At 35.0% G+C, this 19,169-nt stretch overlaps 1 protein-coding gene across 6 annotated transcripts in view; it reads left to right on the plus strand.

Annotated features, from left to right (window-relative positions):
- The window catches only part of LOC137389922 (SH2 domain-containing adapter protein E-like), a 31,040-nt gene that overhangs the window by 5,873 nt on the left and 5,998 nt on the right, over window positions 1-19,169 (plus strand). For 3 of the 6 annotated variants that reach the window (XM_068076106.1, XM_068076107.1, XM_068076111.1), the window contains 7 exons: window positions 406-561; window positions 3,137-3,282; window positions 3,510-3,687; window positions 16,347-16,642; window positions 17,255-17,323; window positions 17,815-17,899; window positions 17,983-18,102. In XM_068076106.1, the coding sequence (XP_067932207.1) occupies window positions 406-561; window positions 3,137-3,282; window positions 3,510-3,687; window positions 16,347-16,642; window positions 17,255-17,323; window positions 17,815-17,899; window positions 17,983-18,102 (1,050 nt within the window). Of the gene's footprint in view, window positions 1-405; window positions 562-3,136; window positions 3,283-3,509; window positions 3,688-16,346; window positions 16,643-16,783; window positions 16,799-17,254; window positions 17,324-17,814; window positions 17,900-17,982; window positions 18,103-19,169 lie in introns of all 6 variants that reach the window. The other 3 variants (XM_068076109.1, XM_068076110.1, XM_068076108.1) reach the window with 2 other exon arrangements.

The following is a 19,169-nucleotide window of genomic DNA, read 5'->3' on the forward strand; positions in this document are numbered from 1 at the left end:
TATGGCTTGTCTAACTTGTTCAAAGATTTGACCTTGGAGCCAGTAGGCGTCCGCAGGATGCTCCGATAGTAATTTTGTGAAGGCCTATCTTGATGGAAAAAAATTCCTACATCAATTTTGTTTGTGAGCTGCAGTTCATTGCAGTTTATTGCAGTTCATTGCAGTTACAGTTCATCTAAATTACAGTTGTTACCCGCACACACGTGTGACGTAATACTCTTGTCATGCCATAGTGTGGGTGTTTAATTAGATGCTGGTAGGGGTACGACTAACGAGGGATTCAACATTTCCATGTCCATCAACTCTTCATCAGTCAACTGCTATCCCTCCTGTGATATATCTCTCGCCAGTATTTTCTTCAAACCTTCCATCCCCTCCCTGACAAGTCTTGACAAACTATTACAGGGAGGCTAAACCAAGTACCCTCTTGCCTTCTCCTTCCTCTCCTGAGCTGACCTCCCCAAAGCAGATTCTTTCCAAGCCTGTTAGTAGGACGGGCAGCAATGCTGCTACCAACTGTGTCTATGCTCAAGGCAGCGGTGAGATCAAAGTACAGCAAAGGTAATTTATGTAAATTCTTTTGGCTTGTAGTATCTGTAGCCTACAAGACTCGTCTATAGGGAAATGTTTCTGCTACGTCAGCCAGTGAGCTATGTACATCCTTATCAAATATACCTGCTGCCAGTGATGTACCGCTTGTACAAGGTGTGCTCAGGGCCCCTCCTGCTTACCAGTAGATCTCTGGCTGATCCACAAGTTTGACCATATTACACGGTTGTTCACTAATACAGTTTCAGCGAGTTGTGTAAAGGACAGAGTGATTCCTATTGTTAATCTTAGGCATACAGGTGAATACTCCATAGTGATTCCTATTGTTAATCTTAGGCATACAGGTGAATACTCCATAGTGATTCCTATTGTTAATGTTAGGCATGCAGGTGAATACTCCATAGTGCTTCCTATTGCTAATGTTAGGAATGCAGGTGAATACTTCAAAGCCATTCCTATTGCTAATGTTAGGCATTCAAGTGAATACTACATAGTGATTCCTATTGTTAATGTTAGGCATGCAGGTGAATACTACATAGCCATTCCTATTGCTAATGTTAGGCATTCAGGTGAATACTACATAGCGATTCCTATTGTTAATGTTAGGCGTGCAGGTGAATACTCCAAGGAACTAAGGTACATGTTTATCAAAGGACTCAACTAAGGTATATCAAAGGACTCAACTAAGGTATATCAAAGGACTCAACTAAGGTATATCAAATGACTCAACTAAGGTATATCAAAGGACTCAACTAAGGTATATCAAAGGACTCAACTAAGGTATATCAAAGGACTCAACTAAGGTATATCAAAGGACTCAACTAAGGTATATCAAAGGACTCAACTAAGGTATATCAAAGGACTCAACTAAGGTATATCAAAGGACTCAACTAAGATATATCGAAGGACTCAACTAAGGTATATCAAAGGACTTAACTAAGGTATATCAGAGGACTCAACTAAGGTATATCAAATGACTCAACTAAGGTATATCAAAGGACTCAACTAAGGTATATGGAAGGACTTAACTAAGATATATCAAATGACTCAACTAAGGTATATCGAAGGACTCAACTAAGGTATATCAAAGGACTCAACTAAGGTATATCAAATGACTCAACTAAGGTATATCAAATGACTCAACTAAGGTATATCAAAGGACTCAACTAAGGTATATCAAAGGACTCAACTAAGGTATATCAAAGGACTCAACTAAGGTATATCAAAGGACTCAACTAAGGTATATCAAAGGACTCAACTAAGGTATATCAAAGGACTCAACTAAGGTATATCAAAGGACTCAACTAAGATATATCGAAGGACTCAACTAAGGTATATCAAAGGACTTAACTAAGGTATATCAGAGGACTCAACTAAGGTATATCAAATGACTCAACTAAGGTATATCAAAGGACTCAACTAAGGTATATGGAAGGACTTAACTAAGATATATCAAATGACTCAACTAAGGTATATCGAAGGACTCAGCTAAGGTTTATCAAAGAACTCAACTAAGGTATATCAAAGGACTCAACTAAGGTATATCAAAGGACTCAACTAAGGTATATCAAATGACTCAACTAAGGTATATCAAAGGACTCAACTAAGGTATATCAAAGGACTCAACTAAGGTATATCAAATGACTCAACTAAGGTATATCAAAGGACTCAACTAAGGTATATCAAAGGACTCAACTAAGGTATATCAAAGGACTCAACTAAGATATATCGAAGGACTCAACTAAGGTATATCAAAGGACTTAACTAAGGTATATCAGAGGACTCAACTAAGGTATATCAAATGACTCAACTAAGGTATATCAAAGGACTCAACTAAGGTATATGGAAGGACTTAACTAAGATATATCAAATGACTCAACTAAGGTATATCGAAGGACTCAGCTAAGGTTTATCAAAGAACTCAACTAAGGTATATCAAAGGACTCAACTAAGGTATATGGAAGGACTTAACTAAGATATATCAAATGACTTAACTAAGATATATCAAATGACTCAACTAAGGTATATCGAAGGACTCAGCTAAGGTGTATTAAAGGACTCAATTAAGGTGTATCAAATGACTCAACTAAAAGGACTCAACTTAGGTGTGTCAAAGTTATAGGTTCTACGATCCTGAAACCTCATGTCCTTTCTCAAAATTTCTTCAGTATAAGTCGTCAGATAACTCTCCTGTTACACTTGTGCTATAGACTGAGTTCCATCATTCATCATTGACATTAAAACTATTTGTCACAGATCGGTGGTCATTTTTTAACTGCTTGTTTACCAGCGTACATTGGTCAACGCACCTCCACTGACTGAATTCTCAACATGCTATCACCCCGTGAACTTAGTACCAACTAGGTTTGATTGAGTGCAAATGTTTGTCTTTAAGTCTCATGAGACTATTTGGCTGTCGATAGCTAAAAGTACAGGCAATTTTTAGCGCTATAAATGTCTCTGTCAGTCTATTGTTAGGGACATCTGTCAGCTCCGTAATATGAACTGGAATATTTGTTGTCTCTTCTGCTGTTAGTACTTCCATGCCATGATTTCTACTTTTCTGTAGCCTATTACTTATTCTTAGGTTCTCTGAGGAAAAACCCAAGTTTCCTTGTGCACAACCCAGGGGCTCTATATCTATGTCCCCCCCTCCTAGTGATGATCGGAAGATTTATGAAAACATCCCGCAAGCTAAGAAAGCTTTGACCAATGAGAATGCTGATGCAGATGGTGGGTGACCCATGGTTAACAAGTTTTTTTCGCACTTTTCTTTAATGACATCTGGTTGATAAAAATTGGCATCTGGTTGATAGAAATGGCATCTGGTTGATAGAAATTTACGCATGGGCCAAGACCAGCTGAAATTGGATATCTTGATACTTTTTTCCAAGTATTTTGAATCATTTATGTTCATACTTATAGGAGCATATTTTTACCGCTCACCTATTATTATTCAGGCTTATATGATGATCCATGGGATGTCGAGAGAGTGCAGCAGGACATTTTTGACCAATTAGAGCGGCAAAAGCAAAAGACGATTACAAGCGATGTCAAACACAAGAGGCAATCTGAAGAACTCACTAGCGATAGATCATACCAGGGAGACATCTTTGCTGTGCCTGAAATGCTCAAACGGTAACTTATATAGTCTTTAGTTCTTCAACTCTATGGCTATAGTAATAGTATTTGTTAGGCTGCCATAGTTGATTAGTACACGCATAGTTAAAGCTATAGTAATAGTATTTGTTAGGCTGCCATAGTTGATTAGTACACGCATAGTTAAAGCTATAGTAATAGTATTTGTTAGGCTGCCATAGTTGATTAGTACACGCATAGTTAAGGCTATAGTAATAGTATTTGTTAGGCTGCCATAGTTGATTAGTACACGCATAGTTAACACCGTGTTAGCTGAAATGTCAAGTTGTCTGTAAGTGTTTGTTTATGTTTACTAACTTAATTCATGTTTGAGGAAGGCAAAAGTGTCCTTGCTATTGATTTTAGCTGCCAAGGGATTAAAGTCAGCCGCAGGCAGCCATGCATGTTTTCCCTTCTCTATTACAGACAGCTGCATAATTGATAGTACTCTAAAACATGCCTGTACATAGCATTTCTATTAGTTTGATTTTGTTGAAAATTGAATTTGCTAGTGGAAAGCCACACTCATTATAGGCTGGAGTGTCGTAACATGATCGCTGTAGCAGTTGATGGCTCTGCAAAGTATTAGGATTGAGGATGATTCTCGTGTAGGATGATAGCTTTTGCTTTACATGTGTTACCATAGAATATCATTAGCTGTTAGAATTGTCTCAACGGTGTTGCCCTGCTCTCCTCAGTTCATATTAGAATTCAGAAAATATCCTCAGCAAAAATGCAGTTGGATCTGATTCCTATAGGCCTTTTTAACCCTCATCCATTCTAGAACTAGTTTGTAAAACTACTAGCTAAATATACTGTGTTTATATGTACTAGCTAAATATACTGTGTTTATATATACTAGCTGAATATACTGTGTTTATATATACTAGCTAAATATACTGTGTTTATATATACTAGCTGAATATACTGTATTTATATGTACTAGCTGAATATACTGTGTTTATATGTACTAGCTGAATATACTGTGTTTATATGTACTAGCTAAATATATAGTGTTTATATATACTAGCTCAATATATAGTGTTTATATGTACTAGCTCAATATATAGTGTTTATATGTACTAGCTAAATATATTGTGTTTATATATACTAGCTGAATATACTGTGTTTATATGTACTAGCTAAATATACTGTGTTTATATATACTAGCTGAATATACTGTGTTTATATGTACTAGCTGAATATACTGTGTTTATATATACTAGCTGAATATACTGTGTTTATATATACTAGCTGAATATACTGTGTTTATATGTACTAGCTAAATATATAGTGTTTATATGTACTAGCTAAATATATTGTGTTTATATCTACTAGCTGAATATACTGTGTTTATATGTACTAGCTAAATATACTGTGTTTATATATACTAGCTGAATATACTGTGTTTATATGTACTAGCTGAATATACTGTGTTTATATATACTAGCTGAATATACTGTGTTTATATGTACTAGCTAAATATACTGTGTTTATATATACTAGCTGAATATACTGTGTTTATATATACTAGCTGAATATACTGTGTTTATATGTACTAGCTGAATATACTGTGTTTATATGTACTAGCTGAATATACTGTGTTTATATATACTAGCTGAATATACTGTGTTTATATGTACTAGCTGAATATACTGCGTTTATATGTACTAGCTAAATATACTGTGTTTATATATACTAGCTGAATATACTGTGTTTATATGTACTAGCTGAATATATAGTGTTTATATGTACTAGCTCAATATATAGTGTTTATATGTACTAGCTAAATATATAGTGTTTATATGTACTAGCTCAATATATAGTGTTTTTATGTACTAGCTCAATATATAGTGTTTATATGTACTAGCTCAATATATGGTGTTTATATGTACTAGCTAAATATACTGTGTTTATATGTACTAGCTGAATATATTGTGTTTATATGTACTAGCTCAATATATAGTGTTTATATGTACTAGCTAAATATATAGTGTTTATATGTACTAGCTAAAATATATTGTAATGCAAGATTGAGAGCGTAACACAGCTTTATTTGCATAAAGTATGCATGTGATTATATATATACTTATTCCTATTAGGTATATTTATACTTATATCTTATTCCAACGAATGATCTCTCCAAATCTTACCATCATCTTACATGTATTTTACCTAAGCTAAATATTTATTTAACTTTAATTAAAGGTTTCAAGGTCTTTCAAGGTTTGTGTCCTCGTTTTTAACATGACGGTTATAGGATTTAAACTCGTTTCAACTATGGGATATAAACAAACTGCATATACTCACTACCAATTATGGTATACCATACAAAGCGCACCAATTATTTTAAAATCATTATTACTAGCTGCTTTAACAATTTATGCCTAATATCAGTTCTCTTAGCAGAGAAAGGCGTTTTAAACACTATTTGTTAAACTCTTTATTTGATTTTAGCGTTTAACTGTTGGCCACTAAAACCGAATAAAGTATAAAATAAAATTCAAATCGATTAAAGAATAAAATGTGTACTATAGTATATATATACTATTTATGGAAAATAGTTGTACTTGTCTTTGCAGCTACTGGCAGTTTCATGTAATTATATATATGTTAGAGAGCAAGCCAAAATATATGGTAAAGTAACATTAATTGATGATAAGAAAGAGGCCACTTGTAGCTGTTAACTTCTAGAGTCTAGAGGTAACGACCATGACCTGCACACCTTACCAGTAAACCAGTTCCTGGTGATTGTTAGGTTGAAGAAACCATTGGTTGCGTGCCACTCTGTTGCTACTGGCAACCTTCTTATCACGATTACATAACATATGTGAGCTAGTGCAAAACAGTTCACCTGCGGCTAAAACAGATTACCATATGTACTCTCATCCTGACAGCCTATGAAAAGTATATCGAACTGGGCTTGTATGCGTAGCTGTAATCTCATATGAGGAAATGACGAGACAGCTTCTCAGTTCATGCAATATTCTTGATATTACTATTTAGTAGCCTTAAAAACAGAAGCTGAATGACATAAAGCTAAATCCAACCAAAACTCAAATCTTTAGCGATAAATTGACTCTAAAATAAAACAATTTAACACTTCGTAGAATAATTTGCGCCGTAACGATGTCCAATTAAGAGCGTGTTTATACTTTTCTCGCTTTCTTTAATCTCGTTATCACTATGTGACCACATTTACTCTGATATTATGAAACTTATCAGTTTTTTTGGGTTATTAGTGGCAAAGCTCGGAGAAATTTAACCATACTTTGATAATGAACCTTTATTAGTAAATAACTCATCAATGCTCTGTCCGTGGTTAGCTTAAAAAGTAATCTATGATATTTAGAGGTCAACTTACAGGCAAGCTTTTACAATGCTTCTCATTTTAGATGGTTCAAAATTCAGCTTGTATCTGCGATTGGCTGCTACGCAGGAGTATATAAGGGCACAACTATCGAATAGTTGAAAAACAACTTTGTGTTGCATCATACGTCTGGGCTCAGAGTCATCGATGCATACAGAAGTGATAAACTCTGGTTGTGAAACAAACTGATACAAGTTCAACCAGTAAATAAGATTAAGTTTGTGCATTAGGTCTTAGGTTTGTGCATTAGGTATTAGGTTTGTGCATTAGGTATTAGGTTTGTGCATTAGGTATTAGGTTTGTGCATTAGGTATTAGGTTTGTGCAATAGGTCTTGTTTGTGCATTAGGTCTTAGGTTTGTCCATTAGGTCTTAGGTTTGTGCAATTTCATTTATTGCTCATCTGCATCATTAGTGAATCGATCGTTTACGAAAAATAATTTATATATTACATTTTTAATATGTTGTCTAATCAAATGCGTTTTTTGGTAGCTTCTGGCCGTCAGATTGCTTGCTTGTAGTCCTTAGTTTCTTCAACCGAGTCTGCCAACAAAAGCTTCTTATGTCAAAAGCTTAGATTCAGTTATAATATGGCTACAAGTAAAGCTCATCAAGGTACGGTTTCGCGTAGAGACTTGAAAATGTGTGAGGCAATTTTAGTTTTAACTTCAATTAAATAAATTACAACAAAACTTTTCAAGGAAACGACAACTGATCATTAATTTTTGTATCAAGGCTGTTCAAATCTGGTCTGGCTCAATATGGTCTGTTCAAATCTGGTCTGGCTCAATATGGTCTGTTCAAATCTGGTCTGGCTCAATATGGTCTGTTCAAATCTGGTCTGGCTCAATATGGTCTGTTCAAATCTGGTCTGGCTCAATATGGTCTGTTCAAATCTGGTCTGGCTCAATATGGTCTGTTCAAATCTGGTCTGGCTCAATATGGTCTGTTCAAATCTGGTCTGGCTCAATATGGTCTGTTCAAATCTGGTCTGGCTCAATATGGTCTGTTCAAATCTGGTCTGGCTCAATATGGTCTGTTCTAATCTGGTCTGGCTCAATATGGTCTGTTCAAATCTGGTCTGGCTCAATATGGTCTGTTCAAATCTGGTCTGGTTCATTATGGCCTGTTCAAATCTGGTCTGTTCAAATTTGGTCTGTTCAAATCTGGTCTGGCTCAATATGGTCTGTTCAAATCTGGTCTGGCTCGATATGGTCTGTTCAAATCTGGTCTGGCTCATTATGGCCTGTTCAAATCTGGTCTGGTTCAAATTTGGTCTGTTCAAATCTGGTCTGGCTTAATCTGGTCTGTTCAAATCTGGTCTGGCTTGATATGGTCTGTTCAAATCTGGTCTGGCTCAATATGGTCTGTTCAAATCTGGTCTGGCTCATTATGGGCTGTTCAAATCTGGTCTGGCTCAATATGGTCTGTCAAATCTGGTCTGGCTCAATATGGTCTGTTCAAATCTGGTCTGACTCAATATGGTCTGTTCAAATCTGGTCTGGCTCAATATGGTCTGTTCAAATCTGGTCTGGCTCATTATGGGCTGTTCAAATCTGGTCTGGCTCAATATGGTCTGTTCAAATCTGGTCTGGCTCAATATGGTCTGTTCAAATCTGGTCTGGCTCAATATGGTCTGTTCAAATCTGGTCTGGCTCAATATGGTCTGTTCAAATCTGGTCTGGCTCAATATGGTCTGTTCAAATCTGGTCTGGCTCAATATGGTCTGTCCAAAACTGGTCTGGCTCGATATGCTTACGGAAAAGTTGGCTGTATGAAAAACACTGCACATACACGAGTCTAATCTTACACTCTAAGTGTCTGAGTTAGAGAAGCTGAGGATCATGAACAAGCTACAGATGAAAATATGGGTAATAACACGCAAAGAGTGTGGAGATACTAGCCCGTAATCAAGAAATTTCATAGATTATGAATAATAAAAAGACGATTGTAAACAATAAAAAAAAACAATTATCGTGTTTGAAATTTAAAATTTTCGGCCACTTAAATGTGGTCTTTCCATTTGCATAACCAGATTTGTACAAGTTGTAAAAGACCCATTTTGATGTCATTTTATCTCTTCTTCATAGCGGTATTTATTGATAATATTGGCTTCGAGAGGGTAACTTTTGACTGATCAATCCTTGTGTAAACCATATCCAGCGATTGGCAACAGCTATGCAGTCAGAGCTTGACTCTGCAGACAACGAGTCAAAGACTCAACAAGTCAAAGACTCAATGTTGAAGTCCTCTCATTGGCCTTTTTTTGTTTCAATGGTAAAACTGCAAAGTTGGTCGCTGTGGCACAATAAGAGCTTCAACCTCAGTCCATCCCGCTAAATTGAAACAAGTCTCTGACCGCCCATGCTAATACTAAAATAATCCGTACAATTATTATATTTCCTTTCTACACATACCTACAATTATTATATCTCCTTTTTACATATACCTACAATTATTATATTTCCTTTCTACATATACCTAAAATTATTAGGATTTTTAACCTGTCATCTCAACATCTGTTGTAATAAATACATAATGGTGGTAAAATAGACACCACATTTGCCTACTTTCTTCTTACTGCTACATACATCCTGCAACTCTGTAGAGTGTAGACCATCAGGCGAAAATATTAATATTCATGCTCAAAAATGTGAATGCCTAGCTTATCAGTTTTACGAACAATGTATCCAGAAGTTACCTCTACACGTAGACACAATGATAGTTCTCTTAAAACATTTATAAATAGAACCATCATAGTTTTTAATAGTTTGATTTATCAAACTATAAAAAATTGTGACTATACAGCTAGTAGCTTCATATCACACCTGCTTTAGTAAGAGAAGATTAACAGCTAAATCCTTATCAATACTATACTTGCTTAGGTCGATGCTTAATTTTAGTATACTATCCCATTGGTTAAAAACATCTTAGTATACTATCCCATTGGTTAGAAATATTTTAGTATACTATCCCATTGGTTAGAAACATTTTAGTATACTATCCCATTGGTTAAAAGTATTTTAGTATACTATCCCATTGGTTAAAAACATTTTAGTATACTATCTCATTGGTTAGAAACATTTTAGTGTACTATCCCATTGGTTAGAAACATTTTAGTATACTATCCCATTGGTTAGAAATATTTTAGTATACTATCTCATTGGTTAGAAACATTTTAGTATACTATCTCATCGGTTAGAAGCATCTTAGTATACTATCCCATTGGTTAGAAACAGTTTAGTATACTATCCCATCGGTTAAAAACATTTTAGTATACTATCCCATTGGTTAGAAATATTTTAGTATACTATCCCATTGGTTAGAAACATTTTAGTATACTATCCCATTGGTTAAAAGTATTTTAGTATACTATCCCATTGGTTAAAAACATTTTAGTATACTATCTCATTGGTTAGAAACATTTTAGTGTACTATCCCATTGGTTAGAAACATTTTAGTATACTATCCCATTGGTTAGAAATATTTTAGTATACTATCTCATTGGTTAGAAACATTTTAGTATACTATCTCATCGGTTAGAAGCATCTTAGTATACTATCCCATTGGTTAGAAACAGTTTAGTATACTATCCCATCGGTTAAAAACATTTTAGTATACTATCCCATTGGTTAGAAACATTTTAGTATACTATCCCATTGGTTAAAATTATTTTAGTATACTATCCCATTGATTAGAAACATTTTAGTATACTATCCCATTGGTTAAAAGTATTTTAGTATACTATCCCATTGGTTAAAAACATTTTAGTATACTATCTCATTGGTTAGAAACATTTTAGTGTACTATCCCATTGGTTAGAAACATTTTAGTATACTATCCCATTGGTTAGAAATATTTTAGTATACTATCTCATTGGTTAGAAACATTTTAGTATACTATCTCATCGGTTAGAAGCATCTTAGTATACTATCCCATTGGTTAGAAACAGTTTAGTATACTATCCCATCGGTTAAAAACATTTTAGTATACTATCCCATTGGTTAGAAATATTTTAGTATACTATCCCATTGGTTAGAAACATTTTAGTATACTATCCCATTGGTTAAAAGTATTTAGTATACTATCCCATTGGTTAAAAACATTTTAGTATACTATCTCATTGGTTAGAAACATTTTAGTGTACTATCCCATTGGTTAGAAACATTTTAGTATACTATCCCATTGGTTAGAAATATTTTAGTATACTATCTCATTGGTTAGAAACATTTTAGTATACTATCTCATCGGTTAGAAGCATCTTAGTATACTATCCCATTGGTTAGAAACAGTTTAGTATACTATCCCATCGGTTAAAAACATTTTAGTATACTATCCCATTGGTTAGAAACATTTTAGTATACTATCCCATTGGTTAAAATTATTTTAGTATACTATCCCATTGATTAGAAACATTTTAGTATACTATCCCATTGGTTAAAAGTATTTTAGTATACTATCCCATTGGTTAGAAACATTTTAGTGTACTATCCCATTGGTTAGAAACATTTTAGTATACTATCCCATTGGTTAGAAATATTTTAGTATACTATCCTATTGGTTAGAAACATTTTATCAAGTGTAAATTGTTTATAGCTACATTATGTTCCTCAATTTTTTATGCTAATGTTTGAGCAATCATTAGTATCATAAATCAAACTAGCTATATTTTATAGCTAGTTTGACTAACAAACATTTCAAGTTTATATATCAATTTATGTATCAGAATCATTTTGGCAAATATTTGATTTTGTGGTGCCGTTAACTTGATCTATAGGGTGCTTTCAGATTCTCTGCACATAGAGGATAGGGATAGGCTACTGAGTACTCATGAGACTACTGAGTACTCATAAGGCTACCGAGTACTCATAAGGATACTGAGTACCCATAAGGTTACCAAGTACTCATAAGACTACAGAGTACCCATAAGACTACAGAGTACTCATAAGACTACAGAGTACCCATAAGACTACAGAGTACCCATAAGGCTACTGAGTACCCATAAGACTACAGAGTACCCATACGACTACAGAGTACCCATAAAACTACAGAGTACACATAAAGTTACCGAATACTCATAAGGCTACCGAGTACTCATAAGGCTACTGAGTACTCATAAGGTTACTGAGTACTCATAAGGCTGCTGAGTACCCATAAGACTGCAGAGTACACATAAGGTTACAGAGTACTCATAAGGCTACCGAGTACTCATAAGGCTACTGAGTACCCATAAGGCTACTGGGTACCCATAAGGTTACTGAGTACTCATAAGGCTGCTGAGTACCCATAAGACTACAGAGTACCCATAAGACTACAGAGTACCCATAAGACTACAGAGTACCCATAATTATGGCTACCGAGTACTCATAAGGCTACTGAGTACCCATAAGGTTACTGAGTACTCATAAGGTTACCGAGTACTCATAAGGTTACCGAGTACTCATAAGGCTACCGAGTACTCATAAGGCTACCGCGTACTCATAAGGCTACTGAGTACTCATAAGGTATCTGGATTCCACTCGCGTATCTTCATACTCTTGTGAGAAATTGTGGAGGTTCGCATAGATTAGAATACAAGATGGTGCATGATAACCTTTTTGGATGGTGTCCATTGACTAGATATGTACATGCGTGACCATACATCAATAGCATCCAGAATCCAACAGCACCCATAAACTCCTTAGAGATGTAGGAGGCCATTGTTTTAAGACACTACAATTGTTTGTGTTGATCATGGCTGAGTATTTGATATGTACTATTTCTTGAGCACCCTCTACCCTTACATCTAGATCTACAGCTTCTATAGTTTGATTGACAACTATACGCCAGTTTCTGGCTGCCTTTTACATGAACAAAAAATGGTTTTTAGGTTTGAAAAATTCTTTTCTCCAACTCTAGCCAGCTAGTGGCATATAAACAAGTCGTCTATGCATGAATTTTAGTCTACACTTGAAAACCACCTAAAATATTGTTCTAAAGTTTGTATTTTGTTCCTCGCTGACAATATATGCAACATTGTAATTACTGCTTAACGTCTCTTGCCTTCCGTAAGAGGTTATTTCAAACTATTGCTAGTCTCCTGCCTCTGCAAAGTAAACCCGCACTTATTCTCATAATTGCATTCCAGGTATATTTGTTTTGAGCTAATGGATCTTAATATTGACCTATTGACTTATACAGCTCAAAGTAGAGTTTAACCTTTTCCGTAGTATACTTAACTGTAGGGTTAGTCTGCGCAGACCAAACCGCTGCCTTACGTTACGCTCTAGTAGTCTCTAATTATTTGCTATGTATACTTCTACACTATGTGGCCGTTGTCATTGGAGATCAAATGTTTTAAACCATATGAGTTACTTAGGCAGATGGTAGCCTGTATTCACTCTCAGCTATACACAACTCCCTGCTATCCCAGTAAGGATGCTATTCTCTGATAACAAGATCTTAGTATAAGATCATATTTTGGACATTCACTACATGCACTACATGGTTTATACTATTACTATTGTTATCATGTTTACTTTAATGGTTTATATTGAAGTTCTACTAAACTTCTCTTAATGTTTGCACTTAGTCACTTTGGGTTCAAACACTTCAGATAAATAAAATGTGCATCAGTTGACTAATCTTGATGTATGTGGTTTCATGTCATAGTTGCATGGTCTGCCGTAGTGAGCCAGAGCCAGATTTGCGTGAAACTCTAAGCACGCCATGGAAGTCTTTTTCAGGATCGCTCCTGTAGCGAGTTGCCATCTATCTTGTCCGTTAGTGGGGCACTTCACTAATAGAAATAAGAGAAATTTTGTGTGCTGCAATTTTTTAGTTTATCATTCTGTTTTGTCAATGATTTCATGACGTTTTTGTTCTTCATATAACAAACAACTGGCTGGAAAGTGAAAAAAATAAAACGATTATTAACACTACATACCCGCGATAGGAAACACGTTCAGGGTTATCAATCCGCATGTAGCTAACATTTAAAATAAGATTAGCTATATATATTCTTCACATGACTCACTGAAAATATTTTGCAAGCACATCTTTCTAGAATTTTCCCAATTGTCGTAATCTCTCAGACTGGGGTCTGCTAGTTGACATGACTTCAAGCTGCGTGCTCTTAAAATTGGTAATATTTGGACCATGCTATGGACCATGCTATCATGGACATGCTATAGAACGGCATCTGCTTTGATAAACATTAAATCAGTGTTGCTTTGTCCTCGTATGAGGTACATTGTATTTGTCTGAACGTCTCAACTGCTGATAAGCTAGGCAGCACAGCTGTCTGTGCCTCTTTCTAGAGGCGTGCACACATGGGCAGGTGTGCGCAGGTGCTTAGACGGTTTAATAAACAGCTTTGCACTTACAAAATTATCAGAATTGAAGTATTGTATATGTCTAGACAAGTCGTGAGATGTATTTGCACGTCGTATTGATTTCACACTTGCAATAGGATTTACACTCAATAACAAATCCTTACCTATTTATCAACAGTATGGGAGATTTGTGCGACAAAAGTTCATACCAAAACATTTTCAAATTTGCATTAATAACAAAAGCAAAGACCCATTGCAATTATTCATAAAATAAACTATTTCTTGTTAGTAACTGTTATGATTAGTTATTGATTGATTATGAACTTTTTAGAACTAAGTACAAGTGTCATATGATAATGCCAACTAATGCCTGCATGCTACAACTATTTACCCTAATTCTTTGCAATCTTATACAAAAAATTCAAATAACACTGTTTTTACATTATCATTATTTTTAAATAATTTATTCAGGTTAAACAACGAAAATCAAACTCTTCAAATCAAACCATCAAATCATCTTATCTGAATAACATCAGCTCTTGAGCTTAATATCTTAATAATATCATCTCATGAACTTAATATCTGAATAACATCAGTACTTGAGCTTAATATCTGAATAACATCAGTACTTGAGCTTAATATCTGAATAACATCAGTACTTGAGCTTAATATCTGAATAGCATCAGCTCTTAAACTTAATATCTTAATAATATCAGTACTTGAACTCAATATCTGAATAACATCAGTACTTGAGCTTAATATCTGAATAACATCAGTTCATCAGCTTAATATCTGAACAACATCAGCACTTGAACTTATATCTGAACAACATCAGCTTTTGAACTTAATATCTGAACAATTTCAGCTCATGAGCTTAATGTCTGAACAACATCAGTGCTTGAACTTAATATCTGAATAACGTCAGCTCTTGAACGTAATATCTGAATAACATCAGCTCTCGAACTTCATATCTGAATAATATCAACTCTTGAACTTAATATTTGAATAACATCAGTACTTGAGCTTAATATCTGAATAACATCAGTACTTGAGCTTAATATCTGAATAGCATCAGTACTTGAGCTTAATATCTGAATAGCATCAGCTCTTGAACTTAATATCTTAATAATATCAGTACTTGAACTCAATATCTGAATAACATCAGTACTTGAGCTTAATATCTGAATAGCATCAGTACTTGAGCTTAATATCTGAATAACATCAGCTCTTGAACTTAATATCTTAATAATATCAGTACTTGAACTCAATATCTGAATAACATCAGTACTTGAGCTTAATATCTGAATAACATCAGTTCATCAGCTTAATATCTGAACAACATCAGCACTTGAACTTATATCTGAACAACATCAGCTTTTGAACTTAATATCTGAACAATTTCAGCTCATGAGCTTAATGTCTGAACAACATCAGTGCTTGAACTTAATATCTGAATAACGTCAGCTCTTGAACTTAATATCTTAATAACATCAACTCTTGAACGTAATATCTGAATAACATCAGCTCTCGAACTTCATATCTGAATAATATCAACTCTTGAACTTAATATTTGAATAACATCAGCTTTTGAGAATACTAGCCGTTTCCTTCTCTTGGTCGCGCTACTATTTGTTTTTAGTTGGTTTAATTTAATTGGTCGTTTGGGAATAAATAAAGTGAATATTGAATATGCTAATATTGTCCAATTGTGCTAATTGTCCAATCAAAAGTCAGAGTTTTAGTTAAGCATAAGCTTTATGTTTGGGTTATTTTGACTGTTTCTCCCAATTGGTGCCTCTGATGATAAGAACTTGATTGCCGTCTGCCTTGTTTTGACTATGACCTTGGAGATCCCAGAAAGTAGTGGTGCCAGATAAATGAGCTGTCACATCGTTGTAAGGATAACGCCTATTACTACTGCCAAAAAGCGTGGCACTTTCATTTCACTCCTTAATTCATTCCTTTGCTGTGTTTTAGACCAGTAGATTTACCTAGTGAAGGAGGATCCTTTAGGAGTATGTCAGAAACGACTTCTCGAAGATTGTTGTCTTCCAGCTCGTCCTCCAGCGATAAGATGGATAAGCATTCTGTTCGAGCATTGCCAGCGACCCCTATAAAAGGAACAGCTCCTCCCCAGTTACCACATTCTTCTCCTGGCCAATTGCACACCAACAATCCGGTGTTAGTTGTGCAAAAAAACATTTATCCATCGTTCAACACCCCTGAGCGTAAAGGATCAACATCGTCGACTCGTCATGGCAGCATGAGAAAAAGTAAGATATGTCAGCGCAGAAATCATTCGTTATTTTTTTGCCAGTTTGAACTTGTCAAATCAATGTATACGCATGTATCTACTCACTTTAATTTATGTATAGGATAGATTGACCCACCATAACATTATAATTGCACTGTAGCGAGGGCTAAACACGGTAAGTCTCATCATTTTGACACCTTGTTTTAGATGTTCCGTGTTCTTTTTAGTTTGTTGGCAGCTTTCATCCATGCAAACAGCTTTGGCAACATATCTTTTGTTTATAATCACGGATTTGTTCACAGCTCGAACGATCAGTTTTGCTTTGAATAAAACATTTGCGCATAAATTACGGGGCATGGTTCTTGACTATCTTTATCGAATGCGTTGTTTTACAATTTATGGTGTTTACTGCCCTAGTATTCTTGCTTTTGCTCAAATTAGGAATTCCATTTGAATCTTTCTTCGCTTAGCTTTGCTTTGAATTAGGCTGGTATTTTCACAATACTTTATAACGCATCCCAACTTTGATTGCTTCAATTTGAAAGGTATTTGGAGTTGTGTTAGAATTTTAGTGAATGCAGTGTTATCTTTTCTTGGTTGAGAGCTAACAACTCCTTCCGATCCATTGTAGACTATATTACTGAGACTACATATTTGTCCACCAGAAATCATACTTTCCATTTCTCAGGAAGCTATTCTGGTAAAAGTGTATTTTGATAAAAGCTGCAAATCTTATGCTTCATGGTTTAATGCCAGCGCTGTTGGCATCTAAGCATCTTTAACTTATCCGCTGGGAAGAAGGAAAGCTTTTTTCTCTCCTAAATGGTTACCATGTCCACTGCCGAATGTGCTCATGTAATGTGGCTTTCTGTGTAATTATCTATCACTGTTGGTGTGAGTGCTTCATACTAAAGCATTAATGTGTGACATCCAAGCTTGTGGGTCAAAACAATCGATATGAGAATTCTATTAATGTTTACAAGTGTAACAAAATACGCTGGTTATGACGGTGACTGGGTGATATTTTAACCGTCTGCTTTTAAGAATCTCTGAACTGTGGCTACATGTGGTGCTGAAATGCTGACTGATTATTGTATATACCCATAAGAGTGGAATGGTGATTGCTTCTTGTGTTTGTATACAAATATATACGGCGAGAGTGAAATTAAATGTAGTTGTCTTTTCCTACAGCGCAAGGAATTCCAACTGAAGGCCTGGAGTGCCAACATAGGATAGGGCTTACCGTGAACAAGAATCTGCCTATTACCCAGCAACTGTAAGTCTTGTTCATCGCTAGCGGTTATCGTAAGATATTTCTATTACATTCCGGTGCTATGTACAGATACTCTGTGGATTTAGGTGGTATCATGGAGCCATACAGAGATTCCAAGCTGAAGAACTGCTTCGCACGAAACCCGATGGTTCGTTTCTAATTCGTGAGTCAAGCAACAGCCCAAGGGATAAAACTTTGTCTCTAAAGTAGGTCACGAGTATTTTAGAACTTTGTCTCTAAAGTAGGTCACGAGTATTTTAGAACTTTGTCTCTAAAGTATGTCACGAGTATTGTATTTTCTTCTTGTATGTATCACTGCTAGCAATCTTACATCCCACTAGTTTTCTTGGGATCTATAATTATAAAATTATAAAAGGAAAATATGAACTACTCTTAAATACTTTTTTAGCACTTATATGGTGCTTGATAATAATGCTTATCAAGCACCATATAAGCTTTGGACATCATAGGGTGGTAATTATTACTTGCTAAAATTATATGTTTGTCGAAAAGTCGTTTGTTGAGGTGAAGGTGGGCAAGTGGACCAGTGTGGGTAATTGTGATAGATGTGATCACTCAGTCACTGTGCTCTGTAGTCATATAGCCATAGTTTTAAAAGCAAATGTTTCATCAAATAGAAAAATTAGTGCTAGCTCTTAATTGTATATTGTAATTCAACTGTATACATACACTAAATACAGTTATGCCTCGACATATGAGACATGAGACTATGACATATGAGCTTAATGCGTTCTGGGACTGACAGCGTATATCAATTTTCTTGTATCTCAAAGCAGTATTTCCTACGTAAAATATGTAATCATAAATCAATCTGTTCCCATACTATGAAAAACCACCTAAAACAGGAGATTACAATAACACATGTTTTTAATTGCTGTAATTCGCTACCTACTCTCACAAAGCGAAACAATTATATATTCAGTAGTTATGATATGAAATAAAATGGAACATTACCATGTACAGTACTGCACGGAGTTCTCACCTTCGAGACGGACGTACTGGCCAACAGTGATGGGAGAGAGACTTGACACTTACACTTGACTTTTGTAACACAACATAAATTTTGAATTTAACTTAAAATAAATTTAGCTTACTAAACCAGTAGTTAACGTTAAGTTTTAATCTTTTACTAAATTAACTCTAATTTTGTCTTCGTTTTTATTTTTTATTTATTGTTTTCCGGCTTGGTGCTTTTTGCCTCGCTTTCACTATACCTTTTAGCTGGCCTTTTAAAAAATATTTTTCAAACTGA

The sequence above is a fragment of the Watersipora subatra genome, chromosome 3 (assembly GCF_963576615.1).
Source record: "Watersipora subatra chromosome 3, tzWatSuba1.1, whole genome shotgun sequence".
Taxonomy (NCBI): domain Eukaryota; kingdom Metazoa; phylum Bryozoa; class Gymnolaemata; order Cheilostomatida; family Watersiporidae; genus Watersipora; species Watersipora subatra.